The sequence below is a fragment of the Scomber scombrus genome, chromosome 16 (assembly GCF_963691925.1).
Source record: "Scomber scombrus chromosome 16, fScoSco1.1, whole genome shotgun sequence".
NCBI classification, from domain to species: domain Eukaryota; kingdom Metazoa; phylum Chordata; class Actinopteri; order Scombriformes; family Scombridae; genus Scomber; species Scomber scombrus.
In genome coordinates, this window is record NC_084985.1 from 10,779,429 (window position 1) to 10,804,621 (window position 25,193).

The window sequence follows — 25,193 nt, forward strand, 5'->3', positions numbered from 1 at the left end:
AGCACAGTTTTTACTAGAGTACGGTCCATGGTGACACTTCTTCAACATAAAGTACGTTTCCACTTGATCTCTGTTTATGTACCTCCATAGTAAAATAGTGATAATAGTTGACTGTGATAGTCAATTATAGACACATTTTATTCATGGAGATACTCTACAAGGGATGGCAGCTGTGCAACAGATCTGTGTTCAATAGGGTGAGTTCAATCAGTGTTGTTGCACTTCTGGTGAGACACCAACAGAGGTCATGAATAAGTTTGTGCCCTTCATTTTCACATTGGCTGCTGGATTACATCAGAACAGACACACTTTATAAAGCATGTGTATTTGTGTATTACTTAAAGCAGTGAATTCAGTTGCTGTACTTACTTCCCACTTCGTATGGGAGCTGTCTCCTCTCTTGCCGGTGCGGAGGAGGTAAAGTCTGCCAGTGCCGTCAGAGAGCGCTGCCCAGGTCGCTGAGGTGAGGCTGAGGGAGGCACAAAGACGATCCTCACACTCGCTGGAGTCGGCGGTTATGCGGTAAACCTCTCTCGGCTTCCCCAGGGCGGTGTCCTGGATTCACGACACAATAAAACTCTCAAGTCAGAATTCAAAAAACAGAAAAATATTAATGTAGTTGTTTCTACAAAAATCCAAGCTTTGTTTAATTTATTCATATCTGCAGGGAGTTAACTGGGTAGGGATAAAACTAACAATTACTTTCATCATAAATTAGACTGCTGATTATTCTCTTGATTAACCGCTTAATCATGTTGGTGTAATCAAACAAACTGTGAAAAAAGAAGAAAAAAATGCCATTACAATCTCCCAGAGTGACATCTTAAAATGTGTTGTTTTGTAATTCCGAAATTCAATTTACTGTCATGACAAAGAAAAGCTGAAAATCTACACATTTGAAATTTGATTTGCTTGAGGAGGTGATGAGAATAGTTGCTGATTAATTTCCTGTAAATCAATTAATCAGCTTATCCTTTCAACTCTAATGGTGGAGAATTTCATTTGATGGTATAATACAACTGAGGGAAATTTTAAATTTTGTAGAAAAATGTCTTATTGCTTTTAAACGTTCAACCAAAGTTCAACCAAACCATAAAATAATATTATTTAATTAGTTATGACTCACAAAGACCCAAAGAGACACTTAATTAGAGAGGTCTTTGAGCTAAAGAATAAGAAAAAGGTCACTGCTTTTATATCAAATGAGTCACTCTAATCCCATAAGAAAATACTGCAATAAACATCATTGATGATGATGATACATAAAACCCAGAGTAAAACATAATTCCCATTATGTTCTGATAGCCAAAAGGCCACAGGAAGATACCTCTAACACAAAACCTGAACAACAGAAAACAAGCTGTAAGTTACCAACCATTATGTGGGCGCCCATGTGACAGCGCTTCACATGTGATGCACGACTCACCGAGCCTTATTAGTAATAGACAGATATGTCACCTCATGAGCATCAATTACTCATTGCGTGAAGTAACAGTGTTTCAAAGGACTATGCAGCAGCTGCCCTGTGGTTGCCATGGAGCGTGACACTGTGTATTATATGGCTACCTAATGTACGATGCACCTTTGAGATCATTTTCTCCAGCATCTGTGCCGTTAATGCCCAGAACAAAGTGTGAACTGACTATGTACAATGTGCCGAGCGACACTTCCCTTCAAATGTGCACAAAAGGCTTGCGAGTGATGATAATTATCATGTGATGATTGTAATTAGAATTTCGGCAACATGTCTCCATAAAGATTCATCTAATAATGCCACTGAAAGCCAGAAATACTGTCTCCCAGGATTACAGTGTGATGATAATCATTCAGCCCAGTTTAGACGTGCCACAATTATCTCTAATCATGGTCAGTGAAGTCTTAGACATAAAAGAAGTCTTGGCTTCAAAGGTCATTTTTCAGATTTTGCTCCTCATCTCAACATCTTAGTGTTGGGTAACAAACCTGGATCAGGACCATGAATCAATTATGTAATCGGTCCTGTGATTATCCAATGACAAACTGAAGCTAATCCAAACTTTATCTTCTCTGAATCACACCAAGGACAAAAGATGAAATAAAAAGCTGTCTTCTTCCCTTCATACTGAGACTCCCTGACAGTCTCCAGCTGAGCATCTTATGCAAGAAAAACTGCAATTTAGAGAATTTATTATGAGCCACAGTGTAGCCTTTGAAATGTTAATATAGTGGAATTTTTTCAAGTGCAATTTTCTCTCACCTGCCAGAAATGCATTGTGGGCTGATTCTGCTATTACACATGTATTAGTAAGTATTTGGTCACCCCCTACTGGTGAGCTACATACATTACACAACATCAAACTTGGACTTAACGGGCAGAAACAACAAATATACAGGAATTTGCCTCACAGATATTGGTGTTAACAACTAACTCATGATAAATGGAAATAAGTCCACCTGTCAGTGTGAAACTGGCCCCAACATTCCTACAACATATTTTCAAAAAAGAAAAACCCACAAGGATTTAAAAGATTACCAGAGTGACGGCGAGGCTGAGAACTCGCCCTTTGCAGTCCACAAACAATACGCTGTCTTCATACCAAGGATCTAAGTGCAGGTAATTGTACATGCCAAATGCTCGCATGTGTTCCAGGGTGTACTGAGTATCCTTCAGCTTAACTTCCTCCACAGCTGCAGTAAAGATGAAAAAGCAAAATGTTAGAATAATACATGAATGTTTTGTGTTTGATGTAAAGCACTTCCTAACTCTCAGGGAGGCATCATTACTAATATTGTTATAAGACAACTAAGAGCCACCAAAAATGTGTAGAGCAAGTCATTCCTGTTAAATGCAATTAAAGGATAGATTCACAATTTTCCCAAGTCCGTCTTAACCCTCAGAGCACCGCAGAGGTGTCTGCGGCCTCAGCCAACGTTACTGTCTTTCAGAGGCTGTAGTGGGCTCAGTTTTAAAGCTAGAATTAAGATACTGGTATCATACCTGTATGAAATTAAACGACCTAAAACATCCATAAAACAATGCTCAGGAAGGTGGCTAAATGAGGCTCCAAAGTTAGGCTAAATTTTGCACGGAAGAAGGAATGTGGATTTTGTCTCCCATCACTTACATTGTAAGAGACAACTGAATTATAAAGGGGTCTTTTAATGGTCAGTATGAAGAGAAATGATTATGACAAAAAAAGAAAAAAAACAATATGACAATGTTCATTTGAGCACCTGATGAGCTTCTTCAAGCCTCTTTCACACATTTTTGCATCCACGTCTGTTTTGTTAGTATTTTAAAGAGTTTATGTGTTTCAAATACATCTTGTTTGTTGACCTGTTCTCATCAATTATCCTGTGTTGTTTTTAATGCTGTGTGGTGAAGGTAAAGTCATGTGACCACATTGTGGACAATTAAATTCCTAATTGACAGTAGTACAACAAGTACTCAAATCCTTTACTTAAGTAAAACCACTCCATTATAAAAAAAATCCTACTTAAGTAAAAGTACAGTATTATGTATGTAAGTATTATGAGCTTAATGTAGTTTAGGTATTACAGTAAAAGTACATAAGTATTATGAGCTTGATGTAGTTAAAGTATTACAGTAAAAGTAGTGGTTTCATCCCTCTGACTGATATATTATTATATATGACATCATTAGATTATGAATACTGAAGCATCTGCGTTAGAGCAGCATGTTACTGTTGTAGCTGCTGGAGGTGGAGCTAGTTTATACTACTTTATATACAGTTAGCTAGTTTAGTCCAGTGGTTCCCAACCTAGGGGTCGGGCCCTTCTAAGGGTCAGTAGGTAAATCTTAATTTAATGGGAAAGAGGAAAGAAGAAAAATGTTCTGATACAGAAATATGTGTTCAGTTTTTGGACTTTTTCTCTAATCTTTGATTTTTGGTGAAATATTCGCTCATTTGAAAATGTATTGAATGAAACCACGTGAGAAGTTTAGAGGGAAAAATCACTATTTTGTGGAGCTGTTAACAACTCATAGACATCTGAAATGTGACCTGACTACACACTGCTTTTTGTAAGACGTCAAAAACCACTGGTTTCATCTTTAACAATGTGTTGTATTTTAAAAGCGTCCTATATTATCCATTGTGTCAAATCTTCATCTGAAAAGTATCTAAAGCTGTCAGATAAATGTAGTGGAGTAAAAGGTACAATATTTCCCTCTGAAATGTAGTGGAGTGGAAATATAAAGTAGCATCAAATGAGATGCAAATTTCAGACAAATATGACAGTAAATAAATAAATGTGTGTCTTAAATGGAGTGGTAGGTGTTAGCAGACTGAAGCTAACTAATAGTTTCTCTCACCAGCATCCAGCTCTACGTTATACGTCGGTATGGCGTCCAGAGATAATCGGTAACTCTCGAAGTTGGGGTCCAACAGCTCTCTGTTGACCTTCAAGGAATAGTTGGACGAAGCCATGTCTTTCCTTTTATAACTACGGCTGTCTTTATTCAGAAGTAAGTGACAGCCTGTGCAGCAAGAAGAAAAAGATGATGATGAGCAACTCAACAACACAAGACACACGTTTCCTGTTTAGTCGGAGACATTTGTACAGCGGACATGACGAGCCGCGAATGCTCATGGGAAATGGTGTTCTTATTGTATTTTCTATTAAGAAACGCTTCGTATTTATTTAATTATTTAGCATTTACAGATAATATGTGTTCATATAAGATTTTTGGTGTTTTTAGACCACATTTTGGGTAATTATGTATGGTTGGTTTAGTTGTAGGGAAACTACAGGCTGCCAAGCGGAACCATTAATCCTGTAATGTTTTACACGGTACGGATATGTAAAGGGACTGTGTGTTTTCCAGCTGATCCATCTCGACAAAGGTACAGACTACCTGATAGCAAGCTCAATAAACCATTCTTCTTCTTTTTTTTGTATATTCCCCTTCAAAATAATCGCATGCAAAGTGACCCTGCTGTTGTTTTTGTAATTTGATTTGTGGCAGATCATGAGCAAAGACTCCCAAATGAGGGCTGCAATAAACCAGAAGCTGATAGAAATGGGGGAGCGGGAGCGGTAAGCAAGCCTTTTCCTCTGCAGTGATTCGCTCAGCAGTGGTTAAGAGACAGCTCTGGCGTGGTAAGAAGACACTAATGTAATGTCAACTTAATGTGTGGCTGCAGGTTGAAAGAGTTGCTCAGGGCAAAGCTGGTGGAGTGTGGATGGAAGGATCAGCTGAAAGCACACTGCAAAGGTATTCTTTTGTTTTTGTTTGTGTTTGTGTTTGTGTGTGTGTAATTTAGTCCTGTGAAAAGACAAGATCTGTAAAAGTAACTTAACTCTTGTGTGTGCAGATGTGATCAGAGAAAAGGGCCTGGAGCACGTCACAGTGGAGGACCTGGTCACAGAAGTCACACCAAAAGGCAGAGGTATACAAATGTCCATATGCAAACACAACAGCAGAGGGTGAAAGTACAGCAGAAATGACTATGTTAAGTAGAAGAGTGGTTGAGCTATTCAGGCAGGGTGTTAAAACATGAAGATGAAGGGAAAAAAGTGTCTCATTTAATCTCTACATCCTACACTGTCAAAACTATATTTATTCATATTCTAGTGAAGATTCCAAAGTGTCTGAGGATGCTGAATTTAGGGGAAACATTTTTTTCATTATTAAGCTTTATTATTCAGGAAATCTAATTGAGATCAAGGAACACAATAAGACGGTTCATTCACATCACAAAACAATCATCATACACACAACTTAAAACAGTCACAAACATTACAGGGCAGATTTAATATCTTCAGATTTTTGGCTGTTGGTCGGACAAAACAAGCTTTTTTAAATTTCATAGACTAATGATAACATAGTTAATCAAGAAAATAATCAGCTGACTAATTTATAATGAAAATTAATTGTTTATTAAGGTGAGAAAGTAACCATTAATGCAGGATCCCACCGGGTGCATGTGCACCATTTTCCAGCTCCGACGTGGTTTTGTTCTGTCCTCCACACAGCATCCTACCCTACCAGGAGCATTTTAAGTTGCACTGTTGCTCCAGTAATTATGGCAGCCCAGTCAAATCCAAACAGGTGCCTGTAGACTACCGTAATTACTGCAGTAGCACCACGACTAAAAACCCTATTTTGTTGACCTACTCAGATTTGACTGATTTGGTTATTTTCTTGATTTTTGTCCTCTGAAACACAATGCTGCGTGTCTGGTGGGAAGACAAGCATGACTATATTCTTACATATAGCATCTTTAAATGTCTTATTTTGTCCAAACAACAGTCCAAAACTCAGTTTACTGTCATGTAAATATGATAAAGAAAAGCATTAAATCATCACATTTGTGAAGCTAAAAGCTGAAAGTTCTTTGCAGATTTGCTTTAAAAAAACAAACAATAAATTGATTATATGAACACACATAATAAAATATACTTGATACCATTTGATGGTACAGCCACAAGAAACACAGTCTTGCAGTGTGTCTCAAATCACATGCTTACATTTAATAATACAGCCATTGTAAATATCAAATAGCTTTAATGAAGAGCTGAAACAATCTCATACATATTATAGGTGATACTATGAGACAGGTTCTAATATTTTTCTAAATTTAAAGTAATTTAATGTGCACAAAATAATAGAAAAACTACAACTAGTTTCTCAACTGGAGAGCAACAAGAGAGATGACAGTTTAGCCTCTATAAAGGTTTATTTGCAATATAAAATGTAGCACAGTGCTGTACATCACTAAAAAAGTAGATTAAATTAAATTGTACAATTACACAAATGATGCTAAACAATAATGGAAAAGGAAAATAGACTCATCATACAATATAATTAAATCCTGAACAGCATAACAAAAAGTGTGAACAAAATGTGAACCAAGTTTTACATATGTTGTGTATTTTCTGTTTTACTGGTCAGTCTGTGCTCTTACATTCAATATTTTCTCTTTTTTACATTTATTTTTCTCTCCTCTGCAGCCCTCGTACCAGACAGTGTGAAGAAAGAGCTCCTCCAGAGAATCAGAGCTTTTCTTGCTCAACATGCAACCTTGTGAATCAGACGATTGTCTAGACATTTTTTTACTCTCTGTAGATCCACAATTAAAATCCAAGCTGATGTATGTTCTCATTGTAAGAAATGCTGAAGTGTTATTTTCATTTTGTATTGTGTGTTTTCATATTGATTTTAGTTTGTTATGCAACAGTTTTGGAAAAAAAATAAAGTCATGCCTATTTTGGTCATTTGGGGTCCTGACGTTTTTTATTGCTTAATACTTGTTTGATTGATGCTTCTCAGATCAGAAATGCAAACATTTCATAACAGCACATACTTGTTTTGCTCTTTTTTTTCTTCAGACAGCATGGTGATTAACTAGGGCTAAAAATAAGACTAGACAGTAGGTATGACAGAAATGTTGTTGTTTTACTGTACAAAAGTCTATTGTGCAGCTTTTCTGTAAATTTTATTTAACGTAATAAGGAAGATTTATTCTAATAAACACTGCAAATACTATTAGGGAATTCTTAATAATGGTATTATTGTCCTAGGTGAGACATTGTGAGTTTGTTTTTTTATATTTTGCATTTTCCAAGAGAAGGGAAGTGCTGGTAATTCTAATGCATATCATTTTATGTTTTTACATTTTAATTGTAGTTTTTTACCTTCAAAATGTGTACTCTTAAGTAAGTCATTTCATTGCTGTGGTCTTTTCAGACCTGGTGTCATGCTGCCGCTGCAGTTGTGCAATTTGCCCTTTGAGGAGTTGTGAGTGGAAATTTCTATAATATGGTTCAGAGGAAGTTGAGCTAGATGCTCTGATGCCCTTTCGCTCATGTCTCATCTCTGCCTGAACTTGATAGACAACATATTTTTCCTTGTTACTTTTTTTTTTGCATGACTTCAGACTTTGTGAAAAGAATCTGTCGGATTGTTTTGAAGTCTTTAAATAGCACGGACAGTGATGGGGGTTCATGGTTTGGTGCGTGGGTTATGTGACAGCTTGCGTGTGTGGGCCACAAGTGTATTTGAGAGTCTACATACACTAAATCTCTGTGTGTTTTTTGTTCTGTACTTTATGGTAGCACTCAATGTCTCATTTTGCCTACACACCAGAACACTTTCATGCAGAAACCCAGTCTGAATGCCAGTAACAGAAAAGACAATCTGATCACATGTTCAGCAGAACATTTCCTACACTGCCCTCACCACTAATCACTCATCTTCACTTTCCCTACTAATTTAAGCAACATTATGAAACTTGAAAAATAAGCTAAAATAGCATTCTCTTTTTACACAGCTTTGAGGATTAGTGTCATTTTCATCAATCAATTAATCTTTCATACTATGTTATTGTTAACGTTACTGTTATCATAGGATTAATTGTGGCTGCTGGTCATTATACTGGATCACCTGGTTGTTTGATACTGAAGAGGTTTAAGGTAAACAATGGACTACTTTCATACTTTAAACCAGGAATGTGCAAAGAGCTTGTATAGTTCATTGTATTCGAATAGAAATGGAACAAGGTGTCCTGGTTTTGTTTTTATTACAGCTCTAATTTTAGGTTGTTGAAGTATTAAAGATGTGTTCTTCAGTAAACTATTCTGCAAAGAAGGATTCCTCACCAGGTCTCAAACCCCAGTCTCTAAGATCACAGACAACTGCACTGACCACTCAACCAAAGTTCAGCTTTTACAGACACAGAGACTGCAGCTATTCATACATCGCTGACACAGAGACAGACAGCAAAGCGAAGCAGGGGACAGAGACTGAGGCAGTGATGTAACCAGGTCCTGACCTGCACACTGTTGTTATGTCCTTTTTTTTTTTTTACAAAATAAATGTTCATTAAAACACACTATTTGTGCTTTTCCAGATACTGTTTTAGGGTTCAGCTCCACCCTGACTTTAAACCACAGTTTATGTCCTGTCTTTTCAACCAGAATCATTTCACAGTCTTTATAATTCCTTCACAATTTGAGTCTCTGACCACGATTATTGTGGTTTAACTATTACAGCTCAGTGTAATAATTATGATGTGGTTTTAAATAAGCACTTTAACTTCCTCAGATTTGATCTTGAGTTGTCAGGCTGTTGGTCTTGTGATGATTGTTCATTTTCTTTTGCTGATATATCTCATCTCTTGTGGCCAATCTGACAGAGTGCTGCACAGTATTGAGTCATCTGAGTGTTTGACCACAAATGCATTACAAGTTATTTTAACTCCTTTTACTTATTTTTCAGCTTGAGTCTGAACTACAGCAACCACAACAAGCTTTACTGTGTGTGGCCAAGTAAACGTTTTTTTGTTTTTTTAAACAAAATTTAACTGTAATTTTGGTCAATGAATGTATCGTTTTTTCTCTTCTAATGATATCAAAAAGCAACACCGACAAAAAAGTGTTGAGTGAATAACTTACACAACAACAAAAGAAAAAAGTTACTTTCTAGGGCCAAGGTCATATCTTTATCATCATCATCTAATCCTACATGTTCTCTTGAAAACAAAGTTCTCTTGAACAAAAAAAGTAGTTACAAGAAAGAATGACAGCCATTATCTTGTCAATGTAAAGAGCAGTATAGCTCTGCTGTTGTTGTCATAGATGTTATAAAGGAAGCATAGTATGTCTTTGAACAATCGTATTTTCCTTCACAGAGGCACTTCAAGCATCACATGCCGTGATGTAAGTTAAACATCTCCTTCACACCACCTCCTGCACCAAGTAAATAAAGGTGTGATCAACAAAGGCCATTTGCATCATCTTTTACAGAATCTGGAAGCTGGTAAACATTAGACTGACATTTAGAGAATGAGATTTATGAGCTCATGTTTGATGGAAACATGATCATGATGAGTTTTGCCATGCTTACATTACATTTGTAACTGATTTGAAATACTTTATGTTAATTATATTTTGCCATCACCATGCTTCACCGTAGTGATGGTATTAGCCAGGTGATGAGAGGTGCCTGGTTCCTCCAGACGTGACGCTTGGCATTCAGGTCAAGGAGTTCAATCTTGGTTTCATCAGACCAGAGAATCTTGTTTCTCATGGTCTGAGAGTCCTTTAGTTACCTTCTGGCAAACTCCAAGCGGGCTGTCATGTGCATTTTACTGAGTAGAGGCTTCCGCCTGGCTGCTCTACCATAAAGGCCTGATTGGTGGAGTGCTGCAGAGATGGTTGTCCTTCTGGAAGGTTCGCTCATCTCCACAGAGGAACGCTGGAGCTCTGTCAGAATGACCATCCGGTTCTTGGTCACCTCCCTGACCAAGGCCCTTCTCCCCCGACTGCTCAGTTTGGCTGAGCGGCCAGCTCTAGGAAGAGTCCTGGTGGTTCCTAACTTCTTCCATTTACGAATGATGGAGACCACTGCGCTCTTCGGGACCTTCAATGCTGCAGAAATTTTTTTGTACCCTTCCCCAGATCTGTGCCTTGATACAATCCAGCCTCTGAGGTCTACAGACAATTCCTTTGACTTCATGGCTTGGTTTCTGCTCTGACATGCACTGTCAACAGTGGGACCTTAGACAGGTGTGTGCCTTTCCAAATCATGTCCAATCAATTGATTGGACTCCAATCAAGTTGTAGAAACATCTCAAGGATGATCAGTGGAAACAGAATGCACCTGAGCTAAATTTTGAGTGTCATAGTAAAGGGTGTGAATACTTATGTACATGCGATATTTCCGTTTTTTTATTTTTAATACATTTGCAAACATTTCTAAAAAACCTTTTTCGCTTTGTCTTTATGGGGTATTGTGTGAAGATTGATGAGAAAAAAAGGACTTTAATCCATTTTGGAATAAGGCTGTAACATAACAAAATGTGGGGGAAGTGAAGGGGTGTGAATACTTTCCGGATGCACTGTATGTAACTTTGCCTATAAAAGATGGTTTTGGGTGTAGAATGAATGGCTCCTTTTTGCAGAAGTCACAAAGCTGTGAGTTGTCATCTTTTGGCGCGATCACAACAAGGTAAAGACATACTATAAAAGAATTCCCCCACACAGACTATTTTAAACAGTAGTTCACCTTTTTCATCACTGTGTCATAGCCACATGAAAAACTAGTCTGATATATTCACAGTCAAAACCTTCCTCCCTCATGCAGAGCAGAGGCCTAAGAGAGAGCTAAAACTACCAATCTACTGAAGATTATACTGAAATGTATTGATACGACCATCAAAAGTCATCCAGTATTCAAGCTTTTTTCTTTTTTTTTTTTTTTTAGAGTAGAAAGAAAACTTTGAATAAAAGAGTGAAAGTTGCAAATAAAATATTTAAACAATAAGTTGCTCATCGCTAGTCTTTCTCCCTCTTTGTTCGTCTGATCCTCCTGCTGCTCAGATCCTTGACTTCAGACAGCAGGTGCTGAGCTCACAAGTACAGCAGTAAAGCAGTACCTCCTACTGTATGTGAAGGATTGTTATTATCTCCAATACCAGCAGGTAGAAATGTAGGTGAAAGGTGTAAATAGTTTGCAAAGTTGTATTAAACATTTATATGAAGTCATTCAGTCTCTTTGACTGTCAAACTTGTATATCTCACCAACACCTGAGGCTGCTAAAGCTGCAAAGTTTCCCCATTTATGGATATAAACTTCTCTCAGTCATCAGGTTTCATCAGCTTTTCAGATTTTTGTTCTTCTTTGTGTGCTTATTAATGAAATTGTAGCAGGAATACAGGTCTGCAGCACTGCTGGCATCCTTGTTATCAACACCTGATGAAATATGGAGAGACAGCTTTGCTTTTCTGTTGTGTAGTAAACATAACAACTGCTTCCATGGCCACAGTCTTCTGGTCTTTTTTCACTACTCCTCCTAGAGCGGGTTAGGATTACACACCACTGGTTTTGCAGCCGTAATAAGAACTATAATATTAACTTAGTGTAGCACTGATGGTGCAAGAAATGCAGCTCAACATGCTCTGAACTAAATAGATTATATGCTTCACATGAAAAGAACATAAAAGCAAGTAAAAAAACATCAATGTACCATAAAATGGAACTATAATAAACTTGATAATATAGACATAAGACAAAGTAAAGTGAAAATGCAATCTAATGTGTGCTTCAGTGGTGGTAAATTGAGACTTTATAAGTGAAAACTCAGAAAGTATTTCGCCCTGTGTACACAATCCATGAATCGGTGCCAGGGTCTGTGAAGCCATAATCAAACAGAACCTCCCTTTTTCCAACGGACACAGCTGTAATCACTCAAGTCACTCCAATTATAATGTTTAATACACATAAAATGATGTCACACGTCCTTGTGTGTGTGAGAAGTAGGAGAAGACAGCACAGATGCATTGACATGTGATGACTAACACTGAAATTACAGTGTGATTTCTGTCTGTTTAACATCTCCTGGTAATAATATTTATATAATATTTGAATATCGTGTATGGTATGAGGAGTAAAACATGTCTTGTCTTTGGTCTACTGTGCTCAGTGATAAGTGTTGAAACTACCCGGCTGTAAACAATCCTGAGAGTATCGTGGATCACTTTATTGACACAAGAGTCCACCTCTTTCCATATAAAACACTTATTAGAGTATCTGAGGTAAGGCAGCATATTACATGTCTCTATCAAAGACTATTAGGTTATATTTATGCATCCGTGATTTGTTATTTCCCACATGAAAAACATCTCATTGAACTACATTGTATTTTGCACAATTCACAATCTGTGTGTGTGAAGATAGAGGGTGTGGACAAAATAACAAGAACACTTGACAATATGATATAATACAATATACAAAATATATATAATATACAGTACATTAAAAACAGCATATTTACACTTATTAATACACTTTATTTGGTGTTTTGTCAGTTTTATACTCTGGTCCAGAATATTTTTTATCCCACTGTAACTACATCTTTTACAGTTGAACATTGAATCTAAATGTATCACCTATTTTGTATGTAAAACCTGAGTCTATAATTCTAATTTAAGAAATTAGTTTAATCTAAAACTATGGCTTGTCTAAGTACAATATTTCCCTCTTTAATGCACTGGAGTTGAAATATAAAGTTGCATTATATTGTAATACTTGAAATTATTCTTAAGTACAGTACTTAATTAAATAATAATAATAATAATAATTATTATTATAATAACAACAAACAGTGCAATTTATTAGAGGACTACTGAATTGTGTGTTGTATTTATTATTTTGTCGACCCCTGAATAATTTTTTTAATTAGCTTCAAACTGGATACAAACTCAACCAAAATCATACTCATGTTTTATATATTTTCTAGTTGACAAGAAGCAGAGCTAGAGCAGTGGTTCTCAAAGTGGGGTCTGGGGACCCACAGGAGTCCTTGAGGGAGTTCCATGGGGTCCCCAGCAAAAAAGGGAATAACTTATTTTCATTTTAATTCCATCTATAAATAACACAATGACAGAATAGATGACTATTTTGGTCATGGGTTTCATACAGTTTAATAAACTATAATAAAAACATCTAAAAGCAACAATCTTATCATATGGGGGACCATGGTCTTACTTGTGTCAGTTTAGGAAAAGTTTGAGAACCACTGGCCTAGAGGGAGGTTAATAATTCAAATAATTTATTGTTTAATCATTAAACGAAATAAGTTTAATACATTCCATTGTATGAGTACACTGTTCAGGTGTTCATTGTGTTAAATTGAATATTACATATTTTATTGGCACTGTAATGGAATGTGATTCAAACCATAAATGGAAAAAATAAGTAAGTCACAAAGGTCATATTTATTCAAGAGCTGTTTTTTGTTTTGTTTGTTTTTTTGGGGGGGGGGAGGGGGGGGGGTGTCAGCATATTGACTTCAAGTTACTACTGCATGTGGCCATTTTTCACACATTTACATTCCAGTGATTTCTCTCTTATAAAGTTTATCTGTTTATCTCAAATTATGTAAATCTATAAAGCGTGCGGGACAGACGTCATGACAAACTCACTGTGTGCTATTAATGGCTTCACTTCTTGATCTGACAGATTAGGCAAGACTTCTGATTCCTGTTCCCCTCCTTGAAGCTTGTTACTCATCATCATGTCATCTCGATCCAGATTTGACAGTCTGTGTGTTTAGTTTGATTTCAGCTGTAGATGTAGACCTGGGTGGTGATTTTTTCGGGGCATCAGGAATTTAGGATGGGATGATACCACCAGTCTCCTCCCATATACAGGTGAGGGGCGGAACACTGTGCCCATTATAAAGAGTTGGTGCACTTTCCTGCACACGGACCAATCCAGACACACACAGAGGGTCACTGTTACTGTCTTTGAACACCTGATTCATTCAGCAAGTAAACCATTTTTTTGTGTGACTGACAACAGGTGAGCTTTAATCATTTTTCAAATCATATTTACACTTTATAGATGTGGCTATTTTCAACATTTATTTTAAATGTTAAAACATTTTTGTACAATAAATCACTGTGGTATGGTTATAATCCTAAAAAAACAAAAAAAACATGACTTGTGACAGTAAAATCTCATCCAGGTAGATTTTTCCAGCCATTACAAATTCATTCATTCATCTAACCAACCGTGTATATTGTTCACCGTTTAGTGGCTTCAGGTGAGGCAGCAGAGAGACGTCCAGGATGCGCTCCGCGTTGAAGCAAGCGGCTCTCCTGCTCGCAGTGTGGAGCTGCTGCAGTAAGTAACCTCAACAATTACAGTGATGTTGTTTTTTTAACAGTTTATAACACCTGTCAGCATTTTTTAGCCTCCAGTGCGTAAAAAAACATATCCACATTTCGCACCACAAAACCACGTGTTTAGATTACAAAGTTGATATAAATTGTGTTTTTTTGTTTTGTCTTCAGATGCTCAATACGTCCACTACATCTATCCTCATATCGGGAGCATGAACGGAGCAACACGTCTGACCATCACAGGAGGCGGTAAGAAACTGTAACAGTTATTTTAAAGCAGTACATGTTGCTTTTTGACATTCAGATAGAAGACACATGATATGTTAAACACGTTCAACAAGTCTTTGTAAAACCGTTTGGTAATGTGCATCAATGATTTTGAATAGTCTCCCTAATGTTAGATTTCTGAGAATATGTAAGTACGCCATCCTCTAACACAGAAATATAATGGCTAACCAACAGTAAATGTGTTATTATGAGTGTAAAAGGCTAATTAGCTGTCTATGTTTTGCAATGGTTATAACTAGCTTGCTGTAGTGCTTGTTAGCTAGTTAAGGTTGAATGTATGCTGTCAGTTACTAAAATATCAATGATAATAAAGTTATATAATCTCCAATTATGATTTGTCTAATTAATTATATTATAAATCATCTAATTGATTAGAAATTAATTACTAAGTAATTGACAATAATCAAACCCTTCCTAAAAACAATTAAAATAATTTCTGTATGTAACCCTAACCTTAACAACAACTCAAAATTTGAAGATGAAGTTAATGTTGTGCATAAATACCAAGTTTGTATAGATCAAAATGACTCATGGGGCAAGATGCCCCCCCAAGGGTAGATAGCCCTTTAAAAGATTTAACATTAAGTTTAATAGTGACAGAGTTGTAGTCTCTTATTGAAAAAAATGACTTCAGTTTTCTGTAATGCAGGCTTAAAAACCAGAAAGAGACAACACTTATGCTTTATCACAATATTACAATGTCCAAAATCTAAGATGACATCTAGTTTCACTTCACAATATCTATATAATATCAATATATTGCCTAGCCTTATTCTTGTGTACATTTTATATTGATATTCAAATTACAGATATCCACTAGCTAATATGAGACAATGTATGCTGTATATGTAAGTACAGATGGCTGAATAAATCAAAGTGGATCTAGTAGTTGCAGTTGATGATTGTTTTGTTTTAAATCTTTCACCAAAATCAAATCCTAATCCAGAATGTGTAAGATTTAAGACTAGCTGTCACCTTTTTTGTGATGCTAAACAATTTCCTTCACTATCAGACTCATCCTGTCTGCTGTCTGTGAATGTCTCGTTTAACCATAAAAACTTGATGTTAAAAAAGTGACTTTTCACTTGTAGGTTTTGCCCAGGAGAGACAGTTCCAGCTGAATCCACAAGACGACAATTTCGGTAACCGTGTGACCCTGGTGTCAGATACGCTGTCAATCCCCTGCGATGTGGAGAGAGACTCGACACACGGCAACCAGATCATGTGCTACACAAGGTGGGCCACGACATTCCTTTACTGAATAACACACATTCTTTAAAAATAGGTAATGGTGGGAATCACCTCATGCACACGACAAACTCAAATGATTAATTTTGTCCTTCACAGACCCATGCCGAAAGATCAATATGTGGTCCGTGTCAGTGTGGATGGTGTTCCTATTCCTGACAGCAAAATGTGCAGGGGTGTTATTAAATCGCCTCACTGTCTCATCACTGTAAGTAGAATCACAAGTAAATGGATAGATTATTTGCATCCTGCTGTCAAATTATGGGATTTATTTTGTCGTATTCTTACTGTAATTCTCCTCAGACTGTCTGGTATCGTACGCCGAGTATCGCCTATCTGAGTCCAGTCAGCGGTCCACCAGGTACCCTCTATTACTTCTGTAGTGAATGATGAATTCACAGAGCCCAGTTTGATCTTTATTTTAAACCCAGTTCAAAACCATTGCAGGCTCCGTGGTGACAGTGCGCGGACGGATCTTCACTGATGTGTACGGAAGCAACACCGACAAGAGCTCAAATGGCCTCAATCTCCGATTTCTGAGGTATGAAAATAAAACAAACAAACTGTACATATTGAAAACAGCTGAAATTATCTCAAACTTTTGACATTTACTCACTCGTTTTAGGGAAAATTCAATATTCAGCTTTATTGTATATTAAAAGAGAAGTGTATTTGCTTGTTCTTTAATTAAATCCAGACTATTTTGTATTGTAATATTATCAATTAATCAATATAATTTCATGTATTGCAGAGCCTACATGGGAGGGATGCCTTGTGAGCTGCTTAAACCAGATTCAGATGAACTGTAAGTAGTTTGTGTGAATAGGAAAAATGTCCTAAACTATAGACAGCCAACATTTTGATTTAAGTTCAAATATATTTCATAGCAACCTTAGCTGAAGTTAAGTCAAAGAAAAACATGTAATGATTAAAGTTACGTGATATTTTGCACAGTATTAAAAGTATTTTAAACATTTCTTAAGGTACCACCTGCAACTGGACACTGAAACTTCTTGGTGGGGAGATATGAGCTGCAAAACAACTGGGACGTATGTTGGTAAGCTGGTTTGTCGAAATATGGAAAGCTGCTGGAAAACAAAGAACAAGCTTCTTCTTTTTTTTTAAGCAACCTTTTTTTAAACTTTTGACTCATAATTATGTTTTGGTTTCAACAGGGCATCACAACATGAGTTACATTCTTGATAGTCAATTTGGAAGGTAATGCAAAAAAACACAAACTCTAATTTCATCAATTTTCCTATTTCATCCTCAGTTTAACATTTTTACACACACACACACACACACACACACACACACACACACACACACACACACACACACACACACACACACACACACACACACACACACACACACTTTTCACATCTTTATATTTTCAGAAAATTCTCACTGGATGTATTTAACCTTTGAAAATGCAGATAAATAAACTGAATATTGTGTATAAACAGCTCCTGAAGAAGATTTGACTTCTTGCATAGAAATTCTTTCACTTAGCAATGATATTAATGTATAAACAGCTGGTGTTATATTAAGTCTTTTATTTCAATATTTTAGGAGTTTACCAGAAAAGAATCTGTACCGGGTGTCAGCTTTGGGCAAGCTCTCTATGTTTCAGACCTATGCAGGTATGTTAAGAAAAAACGTGGGTGTTTTCTTAAAGTTCCTTTAATTCTTGTTACAGCATAACTTTTGTTGTTTTTCTTGCTCAGAGGTGACAGGAGTCTCACCCTCAATGGGTAGTGTCGTGGGAGGAACGCTCTTAACCATCCATGGGCGATACTTCGACCAAACCGATCATCCAGCACGTGTCCTCATCGGAGGTAATTATCACCGTCACAATGGAAACTTACTAAAAAAAACCCAGTTAAAGCCAGTTTCTAATACCAAGATAACTGTGCTAACATTGTGTTCACATAGTATTAAATGTTCAGTATGAATAGATGAATGTCGTGTGTCTCCACAAACAAAACTCTACAAAGAACATTTGGTGGTGGGCGTTAAGACGTACAATAGTGATAATCCTTTTCAACACAACAAGATGTGTGCATTCTTTTAAAAACAAAAGAAGAGTACAGGGAAGTCACAGCGTGGAGGAAAAGAATCTTGCGAAAGCTTAGAGACACAGCAGACCGTGACAAATGATTCGGTACACTGTATTTCACAAGGTGCCTCGAGTCATTTAACATGCTGTTGACTTTAAATTACAGTAGATGTTTGACAGTGTAGGTTGTCATATTTGCCAAACCAGTTTTTCACATTGTTAAGGTTAGAGTGACTGATGGGCATTGAAACACCAGCAATTACAGTCATATAATGATACAGAATGCAGCACATTGTTAAATATACTACATTCAGGCCAAAATCTAGGAATACCAACTCATATAGTTTAACATTATCAGGGTTATATATTACATATAGAAGTAAAGACTAACTGAATTGTCCACATTGTCCTGTTTTGCAAGCTTTAGAGAGTTTTTTTCAACATCTTTACACCTGAAATTTTCATATTTTTGAACCACTTCCCTAAATATTGTTTAGTCTGCCAACCTTATTAAAAAAAAGGTAAACTTAGATAAAATAAACTTTATTGATGCCACACAGTGAAACTGAAGTGCCACAACAGCAACAGCATATAGAAGTAAATTTGAAAAAACCCCTATAATATCATATCAATTATGACCATCTACTTAATAAAAATAGACATAGATACATAACCAATCACTGTGAATATCACACAAGTATATTGAGACACAAAAAATAAATTGCGTTTTTGGGAATGGATACAGGTGGTGAGTAAAGTGTGTTGTGTAGGTGAAGGAAGAGTACCTGAATACATAATACACAGTTTTTTTTATTACATTAAAATGTAGGAAAATTACATAAGAACTGTTCTTTGAATGGTGTAAGAAAATCCTATAAATTTCAGTTCCTACAAATGTTTACTGTGTTTTCAGCTGACATGGAGGTGAGTAAATGATGATTGATGTTTTACTTGTTCATTTAAGCGTAGCCTGGGGTATGATGTCAGTGGAAAGTTACTCTGAGTTAAGACATATTACAGTCATTGATATTTGATTTTTTTCAGGCCTGCCTTGTGAAATCCAGAGCGTGTCTGATGACAGAATTACATGCAGGACTGCCGAGAACCAGCCCAACATCAACATGACACTGTACCCGGGTGAGAACAGCCCTCCGCTTCTGTCTCCGTCCTTTGATGTGATGCAGCCGACACTTATCTCAATCCTTGCTGTCACTTTATTTTATGCTGTGTCACTATCTGAACAATACATGAGCATCAGCTGACATTTTGATCAGTGAGAAGAATTTAAAGCATCCGTCCTTCTGCTCGTCATCAAAGCTCTCGTTTAGAGTCACGTCTGTCATTATGACTCATGAAGACACTGTGATGACTTTGTTGTGCTGTGGACTGTGACGAGATAATCTGTTAAGTGATTGTGACAAAGAAACATATTGTCAATCATGCATCAGGCAATCTGATGTCAGCTCTGATTTCAGCTCTGATTAAAGCAACATCTGTAACATTTTTATATAAGAATTTTTTTAGCATAAAAAACATACCAGCTTCTACTTTTTATGTCATTTCATCAATGATTTCCCGGCTGCTTCATGTGATTCAAAGGTTTTTATTTAAAGTATGCCACATGCAGATAAGTGCAAGCTGATATTAAAATTAAATTCTGAAAACAGTGTTTAATTGGTAGACTCTTTGGTTTTAGCAGAAAATGATTTGAATATTTTTTTATTTGAATTTCTTGTGAGTTTCTATTAAGTCAAAGAAGCAAAAAAAAAATGGTTTAGCTATTTATACTGTGTAAGAAGAACGTATTACAGTTTGGCACCCATATGTTGAATAATGAATTCAGATCATGGCTGCAACTAGGGATCATTTTCATTAATAATTAATCTGCTGTTTTATTTTTCATGATTGTTTAACTATTTGATTTATCTATAAAATGTCAGAAAATAGTGGGAAAATTATATATTTCTCTAGGGACCGATGTGACTGTTGACCAAGTTGCTTGTTTTGCACAACTGAGAGTCCAAAACCCAAAGATAGTAGTAGAGTAAAAAAAGTAGATTTACCAGTGTATATAGTCAGGAAAAGCAAGAAACATCCTATCACTAAGAGACACAGTGTGCACAGGAGTTTTTCTTATGTTTATTCAAGTTGTGTTTTCTTTCGGCGCACCTGTCACATATTCAGGTGTGCAGAGATTGTTTGTGCAATTTTTTTGAGGACCTTATATCACATGTTCCCTCCTTATCTAAACCCAGGTGGCAGAGGCTTGAAAATGGACACATGGAACGAGACAAGCCCCCGTTACCTGACTGACATTTGGAGCTACAATGAGAACACAACTGGATACTGGTCACAGTGGGTCGACACCATGCCTTATGACTTTCCTCGTGAAAGGGATAGATTCTGCACACGAACCAGAGGCTTCTTTGTCCCTCCAGACAGCGGCAACTACATCATTTACCTCCAATGCGATGACCGATGTGAACTTTACCTCAGTAACTCCACCCTCCCAGAAGATAAGGTACTAACAGAGAGTTTATTACAGAATAACCCTTACTATAAATAATTGATGGTACAAAATCAAAAGAAGTGAAGTGTTTACATTTTAAACAATCAAAGATAACTTAACAAATTTATGTTGTATGTATTATTTTGTAAGTCCTATCTTTCCTGCATGTAACATATTTTTTTTCATAACCTTCACTTCAGGTTAAAGTTGCTTACCAGACGTATTATACATCAAGCTTCAACAGAGATTCACAAAAGTCTGAAGTATTGTCTCTTGAGAAAGGAAAAGCGTAAGTATGGGGTTCTACTTAAGATCTTGAAAACTACAATAAATGTAATTATATATCAACATATACCATATTAAGTGTAACTGTGAACTTACAGTTTCATTGAAAATTATTTAATAAACTCTTTTTTTTCCTCTGCAGCTACTACATGGAAATTCTGCATCAAGAATACGGCGGCGCAGCAGGTCTCAGACTTGGCTTGTTCCGAGAGGACAGCTCTTTTACCAAAGACCAGACAGACGATGCTGTCCAGGAGGCTCAGAGTATCATACTACAATATGAAGCCTTCAATGAAGAACAGGTATGTGGTGGCTAAACTGTAGTTTTATTCTTTAATAAAACTGTAGATGCATTCTTCTCATAATCTTCAAAGATCCTGTATGATTCACCATTCACTTCTTCTGTGTCTCACCTGAGTTCATTTTCATTGTCACCCAGATGGTTACCTTTGAGTCGTGGCCCAGAAGTGTCACCGGACTCCAAGAGGTGCAGAAAGTGACTGTCAGCAGCAGCTGTGCGAGCAATCAGTGTGGGAACACCTTCTTCAGCCTGAGCTACGGAGACGCAAACACTGGTAATGTGAATAGTGTTGAATAGGCTGCGAAAGTAATAACAAATGTTGAATTGAATTGAATTGAATTTGCTGATTATATGTTTATTGTTATTGTTTAGTCTCAGGATAAATAGATAAGTCTACATCATTAAATTAGTTAATTTTCCTGCAAGTGCATACATTTTGGGAAAAATGACATAGTCCCTCAAATGTAATAAAGTTGTAGAATAAAAGCCTACATGTTTCATTCATGAGCTTTGTCTTTATCGCCTTTAGGACCGATCCCTGTGAGCGCCTCGGCAGCCATCATGGAAGCAGCCTTGAACAACCTTTGGTCCATCAAACCCGACACAGTCAAAGTGACCAAACAGGACGACGGTCAAGGGTCTCACTTCACCGTCACATTCAAGTCTGACAGAGGTGAGAATAGACGGAAGTTTTTGGGAGTCTATGGATGTTACACTTGAGTCACATGTAAACTAACTTCAGTATCAACTTGTTTTCATCCTCAAAGTCAGATTTTATAGAGACTTCATTTGTAAACAAAGTGCACAACAGTTGCATAAATATACCAGATTTTGTATATTTGGTTTCAGCATCAAAAGTCCAACAAATGAATGGATTATTTGTCTTTTTTTTTGACTGCAGGTGATTTCAAACCTCTCCACTATGAGGTTTTTGGCTCCAACACCAATGTCACCATCACAGAAGTTACCAAGGGGAAAAGCAACATGGAGACTTTCACTCTGCTCTGGGGGGGAATCCCTACAAAGCCCATCGCCTTCAATGCAACTGCGTCAGAGGTCTGTTGTTTAAAAATTGCAGTTCCTCACTTTCTTTGTGCTCAGATATTCACAAGATAATAATTTGAATGTTTGATTTGAAGATATTCAGGGAGAGTTTTTAACCTCAACCCAAACCAATCATGCAAATAAAGGTCTTAAGAAAATGACAATATCTCTTATTTTGGAACAAAGTCATCATCTTGCTTCTGTATGCAGTGAATTAGAAGCAGAAATAGAAACAAACTTAACGGCTGGTTTGTGTGATTGTGAACAGGTTCAGTCTGCTCTGGAGGACATGATGAAAGCCGAGTGTCCCAGTGAGATTCTGAGCACTGAAGGAAACAATGTGAAATACTTCAAAGACTTTGAAGGCGACAACTCTCAGGTCAGTGAGGACAAAAAGATAAAATAATATTTTTACAAAAATGCACAGAGGAATGATTTGTATATATGAGCATAGTATGAGTGAGTAATGGAGAGATGTATCCTGCACTTTATTGGGTTCCTGCATTGAAATATTAACTAAAAGCCGATGCTCTCCTTAATTTTCAACAAATATTTACTTTATATATTTGAACTTTTTACTTATTTGCATCAACACACAAACCTGAAATCTTTTGAGAGCATCTTGATTCTGGATTTTTACAGTTTTGTGATTTCTTGCATTCACCAGTTTAACAGTGCTGGGGAAGGGACCCCTGTGAAAAACTCAGGTTTCTGTGGCCAGTGGTCGCTGAAGAACGCAGAGGTTCTTTTCAAGAACAGCTACACCACAGAGTCCGGCGCTGCCTATGGAACAGTTTCATTGGACAAGCACCCCATGGTAAAACACAAAGTTTATCATACAGTTGGACGGATTTGCATCAGAATTTATGTTGCCAATGCACAAATGGATGCAGTTAAGAAAGTACTTGATAAATGTGCTAAAAACTGCTTGTTTAGACTCTATCATTTATTCAAAAAAACCTTTTCTCTGTTGACTGTGACGTCCTCCTCATCATCTTCATTCTTCATTCTTGTCCTTCCAGCTTTGCTTTGCATACAAGGGAATGTTGAAGGATGAAATTGGAATGAAGTTCACGTACCGCGACAGCCAAGGCGAAACCAAGACCGAGACCGCAAAGATCCACACTGTCTTTACTAAAGGCCACAAGTCAGTAAAAACAATGAACATTTATTTACTTAGGTTACATTTGTTGTTTTTGTATCTGCCTTGAGGCTTAAGGGATTCAAATCTGCCAGCACTTTTAAACATAATCTTAAAACAGCTTTTGAGCATTGCTTCATGTTTTTTTTACCCAGAAATTAGTTTGAGCCATCAGCCAAATGCTGGTAAAATATGCAAATAGCTGTTAGTTTTGCTTCACTCACCAGCCAAAAAAACAATGATAATCCACTGAGTAGTTGGTTATGTTAATTTTGTACCTTATTTTTTTACCTCAAGAAATCAGAGAAATAAAAATATCGAAAAATAAGAAATTAATTAAATCTATTTAAATACACAAAAAAGTAAGCAGTAAGTAAGTAGAGAACAAACTGTACTGTAATAAGAAGCTATATTATACATTATTGTGTATAGTGTGCTGAATGTGCAATAGTGAGGTCAACAACAGGTCAATATGCAATATGCACTGATAACATGTCGCTGTTTCTCTGCAACATTACAGCACATCAATGAGATATTTCTTCACAGGTGGAATTACAAATGCATTGACCTCAAGGGCTCTGTGCAGTCAGCGTACATGGGAGGCCAATTCAATCTTCAAGAGTTTTACCTCTACAAAGACGCCTCCGGTGCAGACTTCTATGTGGATGCCGTTTACATTGGAAAGACACGCACCACAGCTGATGAAAATGGTATGCTGCTCGACATTAAGTTTGGTTAAGTGCTGCCAAGATTAAGAAAAAAACATGTAACAAATCAAGAACATTTGCAATAGCAAACACATGTTGGTGTTGTGTAGAAAATTACAGATTTTCTTGCAATATGTGAATCTCTTGTTGTGTATGTATGTATTTAATTTGATGTGTAAAAGTGGGACTGTGTAGATGTTACTAATAACAAGACTTGAATGATAATTAATTTACCGTAATGATCTGTGATGTTTCTCACAGTTGTTTCTCACAAGAGGAGGCCTCCACCTTTTGAAAGCTCTGGCCTGTCCTTTGAGTTGATCGAAGTTAGCAAAGACACATCAAATGCAAAGATCAGCTATGGGATCAAAGCCACACCAGTGGACTGTGGCTTCGGGTTCCCGCTTCTGGAGATTTGCTTCCTGCCGGTAACTCATTCATCAAATATATGTGACAATGTCATATTAAACACTAATGATATTGTTCGTTTTTTAGGTACATTGTCCTCCTTTGGGGCAGCCGTGTTAACTTCAGGAAACTGCAGGGGTGGAGGGTGTAGCGGCTGAAGTGAAGTAAACAACTAGGAGTAGTTAGTTAATCAGACACTCCCTAAAACACAAATATTTCTCCTGAAGCCTTGATGAGAAGATGAAGCCTTTCCATTCACTTTGGTGCAATCAGAGTTTATTTGAACCAATAAAATCCTTTGAAAGAAAGTTTCAGGGCCAGAACCAAAGACTTGGGTCCTTCTGCTATGATGTAACATGTACTGACAGTACTAACATTGTGCCAATGTGCCTCTCAGAATACACACTGCTCTAACAGATAGCCCAAAAACACAATTTATTACAGAAACTACTAGTAAGGACATGTCCTGATAATGGTTCAGTGCAAAGATTACCACAGGAACAACCAGCTGTGTCGGATATGTGACTCATAAAAATAGAGGAAATGTTTTGTAGCCTACAGACATGTGA

The 25,193-nt window shown here is 36.9% G+C and overlaps 3 protein-coding genes across 3 annotated transcripts in view; 2 read left to right on the forward strand and 1 right to left on the reverse strand.

Annotated features, from left to right (window-relative positions):
* Positions 1–4,502, reverse strand: part of nudcd1 (NudC domain containing 1) — a 37,669-nt gene extending 33,167 nt beyond the window's left edge. The window contains exons 1-3 of the mRNA XM_062435970.1: positions 4,316–4,502; positions 2,513–2,667; positions 370–555 (exon numbers count right to left, since the gene is read on the reverse strand). Of these exons, the coding sequence (XP_062291954.1) occupies positions 370–555; positions 2,513–2,667; positions 4,316–4,430 (456 nt within the window). The 5' untranslated portion in view covers positions 4,431–4,502. The remainder of the gene's footprint in view (positions 1–369; positions 556–2,512; positions 2,668–4,315) is intronic.
* Positions 4,503–4,788: 286 nt separating this feature from the next.
* LOC133996537 (transcription and mRNA export factor ENY2-2-like) lies at positions 4,789–7,215 on the forward strand. Its single transcript, XM_062436122.1, has 5 exons — positions 4,789–4,847; positions 4,970–5,040; positions 5,148–5,218; positions 5,319–5,393; positions 6,958–7,215. The coding sequence occupies exons 2-5, from the start codon at positions 4,973–4,975 to the stop codon at positions 7,032–7,034; spliced, it is 291 nt and encodes a 96-aa protein (XP_062292106.1). The 5' UTR covers positions 4,789–4,847; positions 4,970–4,972; the 3' UTR covers positions 7,035–7,215.
* Positions 7,216–14,127: 6,912 nt separating this feature from the next.
* Positions 14,128–25,193, forward strand: part of LOC133995894 (fibrocystin-L-like) — a 46,845-nt gene continuing 35,779 nt past the window's right edge. Inside the window, exons 1-25 of the mRNA XM_062435408.1 lie at positions 14,128–14,157; positions 14,544–14,632; positions 14,792–14,880; positions 16,011–16,155; positions 16,267–16,375; positions 16,471–16,528; positions 16,615–16,708; positions 16,919–16,972; positions 17,151–17,224; positions 17,343–17,385; positions 17,743–17,813; positions 17,898–18,008; positions 19,274–19,366; positions 20,485–20,750; positions 20,939–21,027; positions 21,166–21,325; positions 21,463–21,598; positions 21,854–21,997; positions 22,226–22,380; positions 22,637–22,747; positions 23,036–23,185; positions 23,391–23,515; positions 24,056–24,219; positions 24,478–24,644; positions 24,930–24,932. Coding sequence (XP_062291392.1) covers positions 14,128–14,157; positions 14,544–14,632; positions 14,792–14,880; positions 16,011–16,155; positions 16,267–16,375; positions 16,471–16,528; positions 16,615–16,708; positions 16,919–16,972; positions 17,151–17,224; positions 17,343–17,385; positions 17,743–17,813; positions 17,898–18,008; positions 19,274–19,366; positions 20,485–20,750; positions 20,939–21,027; positions 21,166–21,325; positions 21,463–21,598; positions 21,854–21,997; positions 22,226–22,380; positions 22,637–22,747; positions 23,036–23,185; positions 23,391–23,515; positions 24,056–24,219; positions 24,478–24,644; positions 24,930–24,932 — 2,730 coding nt within the window. The remainder of the gene's footprint in view (positions 14,158–14,543; positions 14,633–14,791; positions 14,881–16,010; positions 16,156–16,266; positions 16,376–16,470; positions 16,529–16,614; positions 16,709–16,918; positions 16,973–17,150; positions 17,225–17,342; positions 17,386–17,742; positions 17,814–17,897; positions 18,009–19,273; positions 19,367–20,484; positions 20,751–20,938; positions 21,028–21,165; positions 21,326–21,462; positions 21,599–21,853; positions 21,998–22,225; positions 22,381–22,636; positions 22,748–23,035; positions 23,186–23,390; positions 23,516–24,055; positions 24,220–24,477; positions 24,645–24,929; positions 24,933–25,193) is intronic.